A 17,321-nucleotide genomic window follows, 5' to 3' on the forward strand; every position below is an offset into this window, starting at 1 on the left:
AACTAAAATCATGCAGGACAATTCAGAATATAATGCAAGAAGAAAGAGTGTGTTAAATACATCCAGGATACATAAAAACATACCATGCATAGTTTCTCTTTTGTGCTTAGTTTGTGGAAATTTTAAGTCTGACATGATAAATATTAAACTACACTAAAAATCATGGCACTCGAGAAATGTACCAACCTTCAGGATCCAGCAGTTTCTCTATGCCTAATTGATATTTGGCAACGTTGAACGCATGTTCCAGTCGTTGTGTGGCTGACTGCTGGCAAACCACACTGTTCCAATCAAACAGGTCTGGCCTGAAACACACACACACACACACACACAAAGACAAATAGAAATCAATTTACAATTTTCCACAAGATTCTGATTTTTAATTGACAACTCATACCCATCACCCTTAAGAGTTGAATGTTACTCTTCATTACCCCTCAATAAAGTTTTTCATTGAAACAAGTTGGAATTTTACTTGAAAAACCTGAAGAAAACACAGGAGAATTTATTCTACCTTGTCAAGCAACATAAATAGATTAATCTCACCTAACCTCAGAAATTTGAGTGCCAGCCATGTGCTGGTAACTTCCAATTTTACAAGCCTAGCCCAGACCTCTTCCCTGAACTCCAGACTCTAGATTCATCTGCTTATTCAGTATTTCTATGTAGAGTCATCACAAGACTCAAGGCTCCAAAACTGAACTTGTAGTATTCATCCCCATCACACCACCCCACACCCACCTACTTCTCTTATAGTTCTCCCTTCCTCAATAATCAACAAGTACAAACTTGCAGTGGCTCACACAGAAACTCTGGAGTCTAGTTTGATGACTCATTCTCATACAACACTTGGTTGGAAATGTATCCAGAATTTGACCACTTGTCACTATCCTTGCTGCCATCCCCTCAATCCAAACCACCATTTTATCTTGCATGGATTATTTAGTGCATTAACTTTCTAATGTCTCCCTTACTCCCACCCTTGCCCTTGTTAATTTATTCTCAGCAAAGCTGCCAGAGTGATCTGTTAAAATGTTTCATCATAACCTTCTTTTCAAGTCCCTGCTATCGGGGGAGTAAAATTCATTGATTTAACTTTGACATACCAGGCCCTACATGGTCTGCCTCGCCATTAACTTCCTGATTTTATTCCTTGCCTCTCTCCTCACATTCCTCAAAGAGGCTAGGTAGTTTCTGTATTTTCATGTACTGTTCCCTCTGTTTGGAATTCTCTTTCCTCAGACACTGACATGGCTCACTTCTCTACTTCCTTTATGTATTTCCTTAAAAGTCATTATTATGATTATGATTAGGATTGTTATTCCCTCCTCTGTCCCCATGTAAAACTGCTCACTCCCAGGGTGCCTGAGTGGCTCAGTCAGTTGAGTGTCTGACTCCTGATTTTGGCTCAGGTCATGATCTCACAGTTCGATAGAGCCCCACATCAGGCTCTGCGTTAAGAGCACAGAGCCTGCTTGGGATTCTCTCCTTCCCTCTCTCTGCCCCTCCTTCTTCTTGCACTCTTTCTCTCTCCCAAAATAAGTGGAAAAAACATTTAAAAACAAATAAATAAAATTGCACACTTCCTAATCAAACTTATACATATACTAATTTCCTATCCCTTTCTTTCTCATCAGCACTTACTACTGTTTAATATTTTATATATTTTAACCAATCTTGTCTATGTATCTGTTTCCCCCACTAGAATGCAGAATAAAGGTTTTTTTCACTGCTTTTGTTCACTTCTAGAAACGCAAGCCTGACACATAGGAGATGGTCAATAAATACTTGTTGACTAAATGTTTGTTGATTCGATAAATTTCGTTGACATGGAAGCAGCAAATGGATGACAATATACTATAAGAATATCAATTTACTTAATAATAGAGAAAACAAAAAGGAGTATGAGAGGGAATTCTTATCCTTTAAGGGCTTAAAACCTAATAAGGAAAAAATACCCACATCATAATAAGTTAAAATACATTGTAAATGTGAAAAATAGAAAAGGTTTTCTAAAATCTGAAGAGGTCAAGAAATTTTCGAGGCTTAAGGGAATCTTCAATCATGGTTTGCAACGAGATTTAAGAAGTTTTTGAGAATAGAATTCTGAGTTGTAATGATATTTAAAAAATCAAACTTCTTACACCAGAAAAAAAAGCAGAATGTGCTTAGTTGGTCAAAACTCAAAGGCTTGCCTCCACAGAGAGATCTTTACCATTGAGAAGCAGTGGGAGACGGGGTTAGGAAGGGGGACTGGGAGGAGGTTGAGAAAGGTCTTGGCCGTTGAAGGAATTACCATTTACCCCTACAACATTGGAAACCACTCGTCAACTGATTCTTCACCTTTTCTGGATCACAGACACCTTTGAAAATCTGATGAGCACTAGAAAACGTGTATCTATACAAAAACCTGTCCATATCTTTAAACATACTTTACATAGAATTTTAAGACAATGGGGTCTGTCAATGGACTCCTGCCTCAGAACTCACGCTCTACAAGGTAGGAAATTATAAGGATGGGCTTAGCTGTTATTTTCAAAAACCATAAATGAAAATAAACGGACAATTCTCTCATTGGACTCGCATTTCCTTTTCCTTTCTTGATGCTACCCTGATTAACTTACCAGAATTTTGTTCACTTCTTAGCAAGTCTAACCTGCCCTCTCTACTCCATGTTACCCAAAAAAGCTATAATACTTGAAAACCTGAAATTTGTATAACCTGCGAGCTTACTCGAGTGTGGAAAGACTATAAGAAATAACAATGATAGGGGCGCCTGGGTGGCTCAGTCGGTTAAGCGTCCAATTTCGGCTCAGGTCGTGATCTCACGGTCCGTGGGTTTGAGCCCTACATCGGGCTCTGGGCTGACAGCTTGGAGCCTGGAGCCTGCTGCGGGTTCTGTGTCTCCCTCTCTCTCTGCCCCTCCCCTGCACTCACTCTGTCTCTCTCTTGACCAGTATTTCCTTCATCACATTGTTACCCAGGGGCTATGGACAGAAATGAGGTGAACAGGAACACAGAGTGAGGTGTACGTTGCTACAGAGGTTCCATTTCTTTGGATGACTGTTCAGTGTGTAGGTGATCATCGTATTACACAAGAAAGTAAAAGATTTAAAAGAAACATCTCCGTTCTTTTCAAAAGAGAAATCATAAATTCTATACTATTTGCCGAAGTTTTAACTTCACTCTGAAATCTCTGCTCCACCTTCTTTTCTCCATCCTTCAGCAATCCAAGTGGAAAAGAATATAGGTAGGAGAGTGTGAGAGACTAGTTTTCTCACCTACAGTACAGTCAACAGAGTTAAATGAGTATAATGAAAAAACAGAACTGCTTCCTCATTCTAACCCTTTTTTCCTTCATCCCCTTCTCCTCTTGGTCATGAACTAATCACCTATTTGAGCCTCAGTGTGTTCATTTAAAAAAGAAGGAAATGTACTGAATGGCCTTGGAGGTCCCCTCTAGTATTAAGATTAATCTGTTTTAAATGATTAAAATTCATCATGACAATTAACACTGTAAGCAACTATGATCTCCAAATGCACAAAGAATTGTAAGACTAAGCAAATGCAGAAGAAAGCCGCACACCTTCCCATGCTAACCCAGACCTGAACTCGTAGATAAGAACGTGTAACCAAGGATTACCAACCTTTTGAGGAAATGAACATCTTGAGTAAGATAACAAAGCCCAGTAGATAAGCAGAGTCTCTGTAAATGCAAATTCTGGCTCTACCACATATTAGCCAAATGGTCTTAGGCAAATAATGCAACCTCTTTGTGCCTCAGTTTCCCATTATGTGCAATGGGACTAATTACAGTATCAAATTACTTTGACACTATTACTAATGAAGTATTACACTTTGATACTATTACTAACGAAGTATTACTTAGTTCTAAAGTTAATTGTATGTATGAAATAACAATACTGCATTTTCAATTTATAGGCTCATGCCAAGAACACCTATAACTTATATTTGTAAATGTTACAAACACTGTTGATGGAAAAATAATGAAACAGGAGGGTGGTGGGTAGGATGGGCAAAGGGGAATGAGAAAAACAGGCTTCCACTTATGGAATGAGTAAGTCATGGAAATAAAAAGCACAGTCGGGGGAATATCATCAATGATATTGTAATCACGTTATATGGTGACAGATGGTACCTACACTTGTGGTGAGTATAGTATGAGTTGTGGGATCACTATTTTGTACACCTGAAATGAATGTAACATTGTGTATGAACTATATTCAGAAAATATTTTTTAAGAATACTATAACAAAATGGAAGGTGGAGAGAAGAGAGTGTGATCTTCTGTATCAGGTACTCAACAAATCTTGTCTAAACTTTAAAAAAAAATTTTTTTAACGTTTATTTTTGAGACAGAGAGAGACAGAGCATGAACAGGGGAGGGTCCGAGAGAGAGGGAGACACAGAATCCGAAACAGGCTCCAGGCTCTGAGCTGTCAGCACAGAGCCCGACGCGGGGCTCGAACTCACGGACCGCGAGATCATGACCTGAGCCAAAGTCGGCTGCTCAACCGACTGAGTCACCCAGGCACCCCGTTGTCTAAACTTGATGAAACAAGGGGCGCCTGGCTGGCTCAGAGGAACACGTGACTCGTGATCTTGGGGTTGTGACTTTGAGCCCCACACTGGATGCAGAGATTACTTAAAAATAAAATTTGAAAAAAAAAATTATAAACTTGATGAAAAAAGGTACACCAATACCACTTAAAGTATCGCAGGCAACAATTTTAAGAATGAAATGATTATATTGTAGTAATCGAATTAGGAAACAGGGATAAGAGATAATATTTGTGGGCTTCGCATTAAGAAGCAAATCCACCTCCTATCAGACATTAATCAGGAAATGAAACATGTAATTATGAAAACCATCAGAAAGATAAAAGTTGCTGACAGGAACCACTTCCAGGAAATGGAGGGTGACTGGGTGGGGTTGGGGTCATGAAGACACATTTTGTTTTGTTTTGTTTTCCTTTGCCCCCCACCATGTCTGATTTTTTTTTTTTAACTACATCCTATGTTACTTCTTTGGTAATAAATTAAAATGATGGATTAGGAAGAAAATGTAATTGTAACATCATACTTACAGCAACTTATCTGTATATTCTGAGCTATTTCTAATGAATTACCATTCAGTATTCCCACAAAAGTAGAGTCTGGCCTCCACTTAACTGCACTGTAGTGGACTCTGTGTTTTAATATAATACTTCTCATTTCCTACATATTCAGATAAAATTTAGCCTTAAATAGATATAAGGCAAGCAATATCCTAACCTTTTGCAAGGCTCTTTGTCAATCCCTATGCTCTTTATTAAGTGCATGCCTTTGTTGTATATAGCTTAGTCACTCAATTATTGAAATCAGAACACCTCATGACATTTCTAAGTGTACCAAAGACAATCACCTTGGAACAGAAATTTCAACCATTTTTTTCCTTTAGATAAACAATATGAACATCTGTCAAAGACAAAAAGAAGACAGAGATGATTCATGAAAGAGCATTATCAACTGTGAGAAACCTCTTGAAAAGTAACTATGTTATGTATGAAAAGGTAGTTACTGATGATTCATTCACTATGACAAGAGAGAATATATAAATGATATTTTGAGAAAGAAAGAGTGGGTCAGGGACAGATGCTGCAGGGCAATCTGGAAATGTTTACTGTATTACAAATGTATTCAGAAATCATGACATATAATATTAACAAATGTAGCGTGTGAACATGCTGACAGGACTGAAGTCTTCCACTTGAAAAGAAAATGCTAAAGAGCCAACAAGGACCACATAACCTGATCCTTGGTATTTCTGTTCATTTGCCAACGTGTACATGAACAGCAAGATCAATATGTTCAGGCCCTTACTGTGAAGCATGTGGCTGCATAAATCAGCACTGACTTATAATGCAGAATGAATGCCTCTATCCCTTCTCATCTAGCTGTATCGAAGCTATGCAATATTTTTCTTCATGTCATACTTACGAAAAACAACGTGTTAACACTGCTTAACATGCCAAATGAGTGTGAGTTTGCCTCCTTTTGAAAATAGGGTTGCTGAGTCATTCACCTGGAAACCCAGTCTGGATGGGGTTAATTAAATCCAGCTGGAGCACGACACCTGACAAAGATGCTTATTGAGAGAGCATTTGTTCTTGGATGGAGCTTTACCATGAAGAAAATTTATATTCTGGACTTTTCTAGAAACAAGATCTGCATAGGGAAATGGGAGACTCGTCAAGAAAAGAAAGATCAAAGTGAGAAAAGATAAGCTGCATTGAAAATCAGGGCAGATGCAGTCCAGTGGCATTTCAAACACGGTTAATAAGGGAATGTATTTGACCCTGGGGATTGGGCCAGATAAAAGAGATGGGTAATAGGAAAACCAAAGTAGATATCCTTTGCACTCAATGTGTTATACGTAAGATATATATGTGTGTGTGTGTATATATATATATATATTTATATTTATATTTTACATACATATGAATGCATTATTTATATGTATTTACCACGTTGTTTTGCTTTTTCTTGAACTGTTAATAATTCCTTTACTAAGCATCTTGATACAAGAAAAAGCAAACTATTTTGTTATCTTAGAAAACGTAATAGTGTTTGGAATACAGTTAAGAGTATTTGGTTCACTATAACACAATGAGTTCTTTTTATGATGACCCACACAACTCTCTCATGCTTTCCAGCAATTGCTCTGCTATTCCAGAGCAATTGTTTCTTTTGATATTCTCAACACTGAGTCATGGAATTGTGGTCTGCTCTTTGCCTTGGTTGCTAAGATGCTCAAAGCCTCTTTCAACCTCAAAATTAAAACACACACACACACACACACAAATACACAGAGCCTTATGTATTTGCTATTGAAGTGTATATCTGACAAGAGAAATGTTACTTTTTCACATTATTAATCTGACGATAGTAATTAATTTTACTACAGCCATTCACATGAGATTTGGAACCATTCTAGCTCTGAAGTTTTGGCCCATACTAACAATTATTTGTGTAAAAAGACCAACTCCATTCTTAGCGAAGTTAGAATACAACCTTGATTTTCCGGTAGAGTCCCAACTTCAAACATGTTGGCCCCCTCCTGCAACCGTATTCATGCTCCTGTATTTTAATATTTCAACCATTAAATGACATATCACATAAAAAACAGACTCTTCTTATTTAGGGCATTCCAATGGAGAGCCAGATCAATATGATTAAATACATTTAACATATAAACATGTTAAATAGTAGGAAATGAGCCAGAATGGCACTGGAGAAAAAGATTTAAGTCTCTAAATCAATACTTAAAAAAATTAGTATCTCAGCAGTCGCCTTACCTATGACTGTGGATGAGAGCATTTAAAGCCAGACCATCAGACCAGCTGGTGGTGAAGTTAATGACATTAACCTGTGGATAATTACGAGTTGATTGTCGGACCCAGCTCAGGAGAATCTTTTCACTGTTGGTTTGTTGCAATCCAGCCATGATATTTTTCATTACATTTTTGACCTATGTGTGGAAAGAAATTTTCATGAGAAAATGCATTCCCTGAACAAGAACCACACAAACTTAAATGTAAATGTCCTAATCTTCAAAAATAATAGGAATTTTAGGGTCAATTAGTAGTGAGGAATAATAGATTCTACCAGGACAGAGTCCATTCTAATTAGTTAGGAATGTATTCTTATTGGTTGGTGTCACGATACACCATTTATTGCACACGTTTAATATCACTCCCAGATTCTGCCACGTTAAACTATTAATTTTGTGCTTTTCGAATTGCTCATCTTCTAACTTTCAGTGGATATGCTAGAGAAGAGTGTACAAAAACATCAGATTTGTTATCGACCAAAGGCCTAAAATAAGATTACTGGCTTTTTTTTTTTAAGTTTATTTATTTATTTTGAGAGACAGACAGTGCAAGCAAGGGAGGGGCAGAGAGACAGAGGATCTGAAGCGGGCTCCGTGCTGACAGGAGAGCGCCTGATGTGCGGCTGGAGCTCACAAACTGGGAAATCATGACCTGAGCTGAAGTCAGACACTTAACCGACTGAGCCACGCAGGTACCCATATTAGTGGCTTTAAGAAAGAAAGAATGGCACAGTGGCTAAGAGAATGAGCTTACTTCCTTTAAACCTAGGTTCAAATTTTGCCTCTGCTATTAACAAATTGTGTTAATTGGGCCATTTAACCTTTTTTAGGCCTCTGTTTTTTATACATACAAGGCTGTTTTAAGAATCAAAGGACAGCTATACTAAAATAAAATCCCTAGGTTTATAACATAACTTAAAATAATGCAAATTATGTGTACTGACCAAAATGAAAAACAGAACAGAATAAATGAGTTTGCCTTTTTAAAATAAATAACAAGAAAAATCAACAGAAGTAAAAGTATTTATCCCTAAAAGCTGTGAATGTATTGCCTTGGGTTTTGTTTTGTCTTTGTTTTGTAGTCAGTCTGGCTTCATTTGTTAAAGCTTTTTTTTTTTTTTTTTTTTTTTCAGGAAATAGATTCACATGCAAGAGAAGAACGAAAGTTACAAATGCCCAAAACATGGGTCCAAAACCTTGGCTCGTTTAGGAGGCCTCTTGGGTCACGGGAAATGACACTGAAGAAGCCGCTTTAGTATTAAAAACCGTGTCACAAAATCCCACTGAAGATACATACACTGTAGAGGTCCTGAGGTGAACACAGAATACACATCTTACCTCCCCAGAGGTGGTAAGAGACCTGGCCCGGTGTCTAGAAGCAGAGTGCTGGTGGCCCCCAGGAAAAGAGTGTTTGTCTGGGCCACCCAGGATGCTGTCACTGTTATTTCACGGTTATTTCTTGATATTTTGGACCTGGTAAGCTAATCTATGAGCTTTTCTTTCAAACTGTCTTGGAAGAGTCACGTCACCTGAAGCAGATGTGGTCTCCAAAAATGCGAGGTGTCACGGTCACCGAGACCTACTCTCTCCTAGATGACAGGGCAAAGTCACTTTTCTTCCTGCCTCAAGAACGAAGAGGGACCCGGTACTCTTTGAACAAAAGAATCTTGGAAGGATCATTCTCGACAAGGCACCCGGCACGAGCAAGGGGCGCCAAATGCAGACGAAAACAAGTAAAGCGACTTGTCCTCAAACCCCCACTCTCCCTCCCCCTACATCAAGAAGCGCTGCCTGTGATCTGTGATGGGGGTGACAAGGTTCCGTCTGCTTTGTCCCCTCGTGCTCCTTTTTGCCAGAGAGGTTAAGGGCTTCGGGCTGCGGGGCGGACGTGGAGAGAAGGGGTTGAGCGTTCAAGAGGCCCTCGGACGCAGAGCGGGTGGGTGGCGCCGCAGGGCTGAGGGCCGGCCGCTCTGTCGGCAACTTCCACCGCTGCTCCTGGCGAAGTCACGGCCCCCGTCCCAGCACACGGTGTCCCCTGGCCACACTCCAGTCACAGGGGGCAGGAGTAATGACCCGTGTGGCGCGGGTAGCCCGGGCACTGGCAGGCCTTCAGTCAGACGGCATCAGCCCTTTCTTCCGATGCCTTGTTGGCTGTCGCCTGCAGAGTCTCCCGGTGCGAGGAATTTGGCCGCCTCGTTAAAGGTCACGAAGAAGTCCCTCGCAAGCAAGATGATGGTAAAGACGCCAGGGACCCCGTCTGAGGGCCAAGTCTGAGGAATTGGCGACAGCTGCAATGGAGACGGCGAGGTAGACGAGAACGGCCCTGACAAGGCGTGGGAAGTCCACCGTGAGCCAGCGCATGTCCTACCACTGTTGTTCGGCAGCAGGCCCTGGGCGAAGCAGAAGACGGCCAGCACGAGTCCCGCAGGTGAGGGGGCAGGAAGGCAGCTGCTGAGGAGGCCACACAGCAAAGGTGACAAAGGACAGCTCGACCCCGCCAGCAGGAGGCAGCCTTTGAGCGAGCAGATACAGCACGCAGGCGTGAGGGCGGAGCCGGAAGGTCACCAGGCTCCCAGGCCGTTTTTTTTTTTTGGTCAGGGTCAAGGTCGGTGGGCCACAAGGTGGCTGGCTCCAAGAGCCGAAGCTCCGCCTCCCTCCCTCTCTCCCAGAAGCCGGAAGGGAAGTGGAAACCCAGACCACGGAGGAGAAAAAGGCCAGCTTCCTGGTTTTATTTTTATTAGTTCCTGTACATTTGATTCTTGCCATGGCTTTGTGCAAATGCCGTTCAGCGGGTTGTCGTATTTCATTGCTTCCTTCCTCTAACTCGTCTCATGCAGAAATCCATTCTAAACATTTCTCTAGATTTCAAGAATGCGGTGACACCACTTTATAGAACAAACTGTCTACATAGCGTAGTAAAGGCATAATTATGAGGCTACTTTTTACATATAAGTCAGGCCCCTTATATACCTGAAGGAAGTATCTAAGTAAATGTGATTAGTTTTCACCACCAAGGGCTTTCCTTTTGGAAAGCATAAGGTCCATACACTACCAACATGTGATCAGATGATGAATATTTATTGTGTATTCTAAATATGACATTTTATTTTGCTTCCTCATCCATGTAGAAGTTAACCAAGGCCTCAGGGGAAAATACATATTTTAACATCTCCAATGTTAGTCATCTTTTTATGAAAGAGTCAATGCAAATTTTAGGATAGACTGCTACATCTCACTTTAAAATACTTGAAAAGGATTTGAGATGATGCTTTGTAAATGTGGTAATGATGTGAAGATGTGAGATCTTTGCATATATTTATCACTATCCCTTGATAGCTAAATCTATTATTTAGAGGCAGATTATCCAGTTTTCTTAATTCCATCCTGACCTGCTTATTTAGTCAGTTACTCAGTGAGTAAATAGGTCAAAGAGTTATATAAGATGTATCATTTTTCTCACCATATTCTGAAGTTATCAAGTGCACAACCTCCATGTAAAGTGATTGCAAGACATGTACTCTGTGTCCTAGGCTGAACCACCGTTGGATTCGGCACGTACCAGCTCAGTGGTGGTGATTTGCACTGATCAGGCAACCCTCCCATGATGAATGGGATCCATTTGGAAAGCGCTTGGCCAGGCTGCCCTCTATGCACAAAATGTTACAGGACAACACAGTATTCCAAGCAAAACTCCTTTAGCATCATTATGTCATTAATTCAGCTTATCAGTCTCAGCCCCACTGGTATTGCTTCTACTTGGGTGCAAATGTTGCTAAGAAAAAAATAATAATAAAGGTCAATGTGACATAATCAGTTCTTTTCCTACATAAGAAACAATTACCCAGAAATCTTTACTAAGGACCAACCTTCAGACCCTGAGCTGGTCCAAAGGTGAGTCTTAAAGGAGAAAACTTTCCCACCCTTAGGACTTAACAGTCCCTAAGAGAGAAAATCAATTTAAACAAATGTGTGTGTGTGTGTGCGTGCATACAGCTATACATCTGTTTTCAAAAGGAACAAGTTGAAATGTCATTGAGCAGTGGTTTCAAAAAATGACTAGGAGCTAACTGGGCAAAGAAGCTATGACAGGCATGGGGGTGCACCACCAAGAGTGTCCTTCAAGGAAAGGCTCCTTGCTCCATCTGTGAGTCCTCTCAGGGACTACCTGATGTTGGAGAGTCCTGTCACCTAAGGTCAAGCCCTTCCTAGGGCAGCCCGCATCTAGTGACTGCTGAAGAGAAATGGTTTAAACACTTAGCCATGTCAGCCTCACGCAGAGCGACACTCAAGGATTATTCCAGCTCCCAGTTCCACATGGGGTGCAATACAACTGTGGCTGGGTGTGTATCACACCTCCAGCTCTTCTCGCTCTGGTTACCTTCTCCCTTCCTCAGGTGCAGTTCCCCAAAGCATGCCTTAATTAATGTCCCGCCTGCTGAATTCAATGCTTCCTTCCCAGAATCCATCCCGTGACCAAAAGGAGTTAGAGTGGAGGAGCAAGAGTAAAAAGGTGGTAGTGACAGTCTCTTACAAGGGAAGGATGGTGTGTGTGAGGACCAGAGCAAGACCTGTCTTGCACACAGAGCATTAGGGAGGCAGGAGTTTATAGCAAGGGCTTTCTTCAGTGCCAAAACCATCTTTCTCCTGTATGATGTTCAAATAGTAAATAAATACTGCAGGCTAAAGTCGCCCTGGATTTGAGTTTTTCCTTTGACTTAGCCAGCAAAGGTGGGGACATGACCTCTGATAGCACACCACTGTTAGCAAGATGTTTGTATCTCCAGCTGGTTATCAGAACTCAGCTGGCCACCCTACAAGGAAAGGTTTGCACTTTAAAAAGAAGGAAGGGGCCCCTGGGTGACTCAATCAGTGAAGCGTCCGACTTCAGCTCAGGTCATGATCTCATGGTCTGGTCCGTGGGTTCAAGCCCCGCATTGGGCTCTATGCTGATGGCTCTTAGCCTGCAGCCTACTTCGGATTCTGTGTCTCCTTCTCTCTCTGCCTTTCCCCCACTCTCTCTCTCCCTCTCTAAAATAAATAAAATTTTTTAATCTTAAAAAAAGGAAGAAAGGATGCCAAACATGTGGCATATGTCTACTTCGCAAGTTTGTTCAATGGTGCTTATTCCTCAATATATTATTGAGGAATAATATATTTTTCCTCAATTATTTTCAGGCTAATGATTTTATTTACATGGAAACTGGAAAAACAGTGACAGGAGACACACGGTAAGCATTCCTCAGCTTTTACAAGTTCAAAGGGAAGTCCTCCATGGCACTATTAATAACATAGTATGTGGCACTGGAACAAAAGATTCACATCTTTCCATCTCTTAATGCCATTCTCAATCTGATAGACCAGGAAAGTACATTAGGTTGGCCAGAGTGTCCTTTGATCTCTGCTGATATTCAATGGCTTTTGTGACTACTTAACAGGAAGGCAAATATATACTCTTGGTGAAAATACCTTCTGGGATTCATTGAGTTATGATGAGGAGTATTGAGCAGGAGGAATTTTTTGGAAGTGAGTTTAGAAGTTTTAAGAGAACCAAGCAGGGTGATAGAAGACAGAGAAGATAAGGAGGCAGAGGCTGAGAAGAGTCTACATCCTTGCAATCACAACGATACAGTGATTCAAGGACATAAATGCAAGACAACAGACTGTAAGAGAGGTCTGAGATGAGGAAAGACTGCAAAAGCACTCCTTTTGGTATTCCAGAGTGTGAAAGACCCTCCACATGCTAATAATAAAAAAAAAAAAACTGCACAAAATCACAAACAATTGAAAAAGGTATAAGGGTAGTTGTGAAACTCTATCTTGGAGTGAGTTCAGATGCAGTTGGAAAGGGTTTTGAGAAGATAAGAAAGTGAAATCATATGAGAGACAGTTTGGATGAAAAATACAATTGAAATAGCCATTTGGGTCTCCGTGCATGCCTCACTTCTTCTGCTGGCTTTGTCACGACCAACATATGCTCTTGTGCAACTTAAAGTGTCTTCTGCAACCTGGGGTCCCTCCATGAACCATTTGTACCAATGTATCAATTGATACAACCAGTTGTGTCTATACAATCGATAGTCCATTAGAAATTTCTGTAACAATTTTACAGGTCCTACGTATGTCTTTTGAGTTTAATGATAAAATGGCGTGGGTTTGGGGTGTCTTTTTATTTCATTTTTATAATGCTTCAGTTTTACTATAATATGCATACAATGGAAAAGAGGGGGGAAAAAACTTTACTTTCCTCAAGGTAAGTTTATGAAGTTCTGAGCAAGAGAAGTAAACCAGTTTGGTGAGGGGCCCTGTGTTGCCTCGCTGGTTCTATTTGATACCATCCCTATATGGAAAAGGCCCAGAATTGGGAATCTTGGATTCATTTGAGGTTCTTATGGTCTGTTTTCTGTTGTCATCCACTATGCTGTCTTCAATCTCTTCCCATATTGCTGTGAAACAGGATTGAGCCTGTTCAGAGTGTTTAGAATAGAAAGATATGGGGGTCAATTGGGTCAATATGGGAATCAATTCATTTGCTGAGGTGGAAAGGTACACCTCTGGTCTCCATACTGACTCTAAGCAGGACCAAAGTACAATTCAAATTAAGTCAACCCTACTAAATGACGTAGTGATACTTGCTACAATAATAAAGATGAACCTCAAAGATTATGTTCAGTGAATGAAAGCAAATATAAAAGAACACTTATTATATGATTCCACTAGTATGAAATTTCCAAAAAGGCAGACATATAGGAACAGAAAGTAGATAAATGGTTGCCCAGGGCTGGGGATTGGAGTGGGGAATGACTATAAAAAGACATAAGATTTGCTTTTAGGTTGGTAGAAGTGGGCTAAAATTAGATTGTTTTAGATTGTTTTGATAGTTGTACAACTCTGTAAATATCCCCAAATCTTGGATGGATTGGGCGGGGGCTGTTCCTTTCTCAAAATAATTTGAGAAGCACTAGGCAGGAGAACTAAACCAGTTTGGTACACTTTGAATTTTATACATAGAATGAGTAAATCTATGATATATAAATGACATATCAAAAAAGTTGTTTTTGAAAAATTAATCACTGCTAGTAAAAACAGCAGACATCTCAATTTTCCTCCAGATTCTTAAATTGTGAGCAGAAAACGCCAAGCAATCAAAATTATTTATGATACACCTGTAGTGAAAAGAGTGTACTCTACTGAGTGCTTTACAGATATTCTCTCATTTAGTCCTGTAAGAAATACACATGTTAATTATTATTTTTTCCATTTTAACAGTGAGGGAATTATGGCCCAGAAAAGATGGCATTATACCCAATGCCACTATAAGATGGTAAGTGAAGAGGTTGAAATTTAAGTTCATGTTGCTCTGACCGAAAAAATATATACTCTTTTCACTAAACCAAATGAGTTTTGATCTGTTTTGCAGAGGTCCAATAAATATAGGCATCAAAAAATATAGGCATTCAGAAAAAATAATCAATTTCAAAATCAGATTATAAACTCATATATATGTATGTATAACATAAATACAGATAATCATATCCAACTAATCTTTTATTGGAATTAATTTACATTGAGAAATAAAAGATTTCCAAAGTCTCATTCATTTGGTAGTGGTTAATAGTTTTTATAAAACTATGTAGATTCGCTCACAGGTTAGTTATAGAAGACACATATTAGTGAAAAATATTTTTATTAACCTATTGATGAAACTTCTCTTTTTTGTGTCATCTCTACACAATGAAATAAAATTTAGAAAAATATTCCTGCGAGTGTTCTAGAACCTGTTTTATAATCTGCTGATCCTTCACATCTCAAATGACATTAACTGTGCCCATTTAAAAGGCAGTGCTTTGGAGATGGGCTTTGTTCTGTTAGAGGTATACATGTTTGTTTTGCAGGACACGGGCAAACATGAAAGGAAGATCAGCAACATTTTACCCAAAAAGGAAACAGTCATCAAGATTCTTACCTGCCAGTGGAGGATTATATTCCAAATCAAACCAAGAGTCAGTTTGTGATTTCCATCTACTATGTCAGTGCTTCCAATATTCACTAAATCAACCTGTTAAAGATAAAGGGAAAACGTTTGAAGGAAAGAGACAAAATGTCTATTTCGAAAGAAAACAAAACTCGAAGGTAATTGCATTTAGCTATTTTCAGAGCCTAAACAGTATTACAGCTTTTAAAAAATAATCCAAAAATGAAACAAAATGCATTTGTAAATGGACTTTCTGTAACAAACAAGTGCCCCCGAACACATTTACAAAGAGATAGGAAATGAATGTACTTTTAGTATATAAATAGATTACTGCAGATTAAAGAGGCCAATCAGAGTATCTCCAAATAAAATGTATAACAATGATAACTCATAAAGGATGACTAAAATTAAGATTTGCTTCCTAATAGAAAATTGAAACTCAATAAATAGAAACTCCATCTGTCCTTCAATCTTGCTTAGAGGAAGGCTATTATAATTAGGGGTGGCTGCATTAGACTAAAATGCTGTTGCTTTAGAAACAGATATTAAAACTCCAATAAATAATGGAGCTATGGTAAACTCAATTTTCTCAATCCTGTACTGGGAATCAAAATCTGGCAAGGTTTTATTCTATTGTATTGATTTATTGAGAGAGAGAGAGAGAGAGAGAGAGAGAGAGAGAGAGAGAAAGCATGAGCAGGAGAGGGGCAAAGGGAGAGAGAATCTTAAGCAGGCTCCATGCCAAGTTCCAGCGCAGAGCCCGATGGAGGGCCTGGATCTCATGACCAACCGTGAGATCATGACCTGAGCTGAAGTCAAGTCAGACACTTAACCAACTGAGCCACCCAGGTGCCCCAGGTTTTATTTTTCTTAAGGCAAATCCTATTTCCTATCCTTTATGCTCCTGATATTTTTACGTGGAGTCAGGTTAAATGTAAGCATCAGGCAAATGGGTGGATGAAAAGATGTTCAACATTATTAGCCATTAGGAAAATGCAAATTATAACCACAATGAGCTAGCACTATACATTTATCATAATAGCTGACATTTTAAAATAGTGACAACAGCATGGACATAGTGGATCACTCATGCAGTGCTGGGGAAAATGTAAATAGTACAGGTACTCTGCAAAACATTTTGGCACTTTCTTGCAAAACTCATCATGTGCTTAAGCATACAATCCAGCAACTGGGATCCAGGGCATTTATCCCAAAACAATGAAAACTTACATTTCTGCAAAACCCTATGTGTAAGTATTCACACCAGCTTTATTTATAACAGTCAAAAAAAGCGATCTGAGAGAAGAGCCCAGATGCCCTTCAAGAATGACTGGTTACTTAAGCCGTGGTGCATCTACACCATGCAATCCCACTCTGTGATGAAAAGGAACAAACTGTGGATACAAGCAGCAACTTGATTGAATCTCATGGGAATTACCCCAAGTGAAAAAACAAAGCCAATCTCAAAGGGTAAGTAACATTAACAGTTTTGAATAGACGAAGTTATAGAAATGGAGAACAGGGTAGCAAATGCCAGAGGTTAGAGATCAGAGTGAAGGGGGTGAGTGGGGCAGGTGGATGTGGTTATAAAAGGGCTGCCCTTCAGTATAATTGTCAAATCACTCCCAATTATGCCTCATATAAATATACTTTCAGGTCCAATGGATAATCAAATACGCACATTTATTTTTGTACCCCAACTATATAAATACTATTAGTGTGTTGGCTTAAAACAAATAAAGTATACAGAAAAGAATGTAGAATCATTTGAACAAGGATGCAAGATCAAGATACAAGTCCATAGTTTAATTTCAAACATATTTAATAGTAGAGGATATTACTGAACTAGACAATAGACTAGATATGAGGATTTGGTACCATATGGACCTTACAGAGAAGTTATCCTGAAGTTGTATATAAATGGACATTTCCGTAAGGCTCAGTTGAGGAGTGGAT

General features: G+C 39.5%; 1 protein-coding gene across 13 annotated transcripts in view; it reads right to left on the minus strand.

The window, feature by feature from the left end:
• DMD (dystrophin) overlaps positions 1-17,321 on the minus strand; it is a 2,022,811-nt gene that overhangs the window by 1,629,669 nt on the left and 375,821 nt on the right. For all 13 annotated transcript variants that reach the window (XM_047843142.1, XM_047843144.1, XM_047843153.1 and 10 more), the window contains 3 exons: positions 15,357-15,449; positions 7,359-7,531; positions 187-305 (listed from right to left, as the gene is read on the minus strand). In XM_047843142.1, coding sequence (XP_047699098.1) covers positions 187-305; positions 7,359-7,531; positions 15,357-15,449 — 385 coding nt within the window. The remainder of the gene's footprint in view (positions 1-186; positions 306-7,358; positions 7,532-15,356; positions 15,450-17,321) is intronic.

This window comes from Prionailurus viverrinus, chromosome X (genome assembly GCF_022837055.1).
Source record: "Prionailurus viverrinus isolate Anna chromosome X, UM_Priviv_1.0, whole genome shotgun sequence".
Lineage (NCBI taxonomy): Eukaryota > Metazoa > Chordata > Mammalia > Carnivora > Felidae > Prionailurus > Prionailurus viverrinus.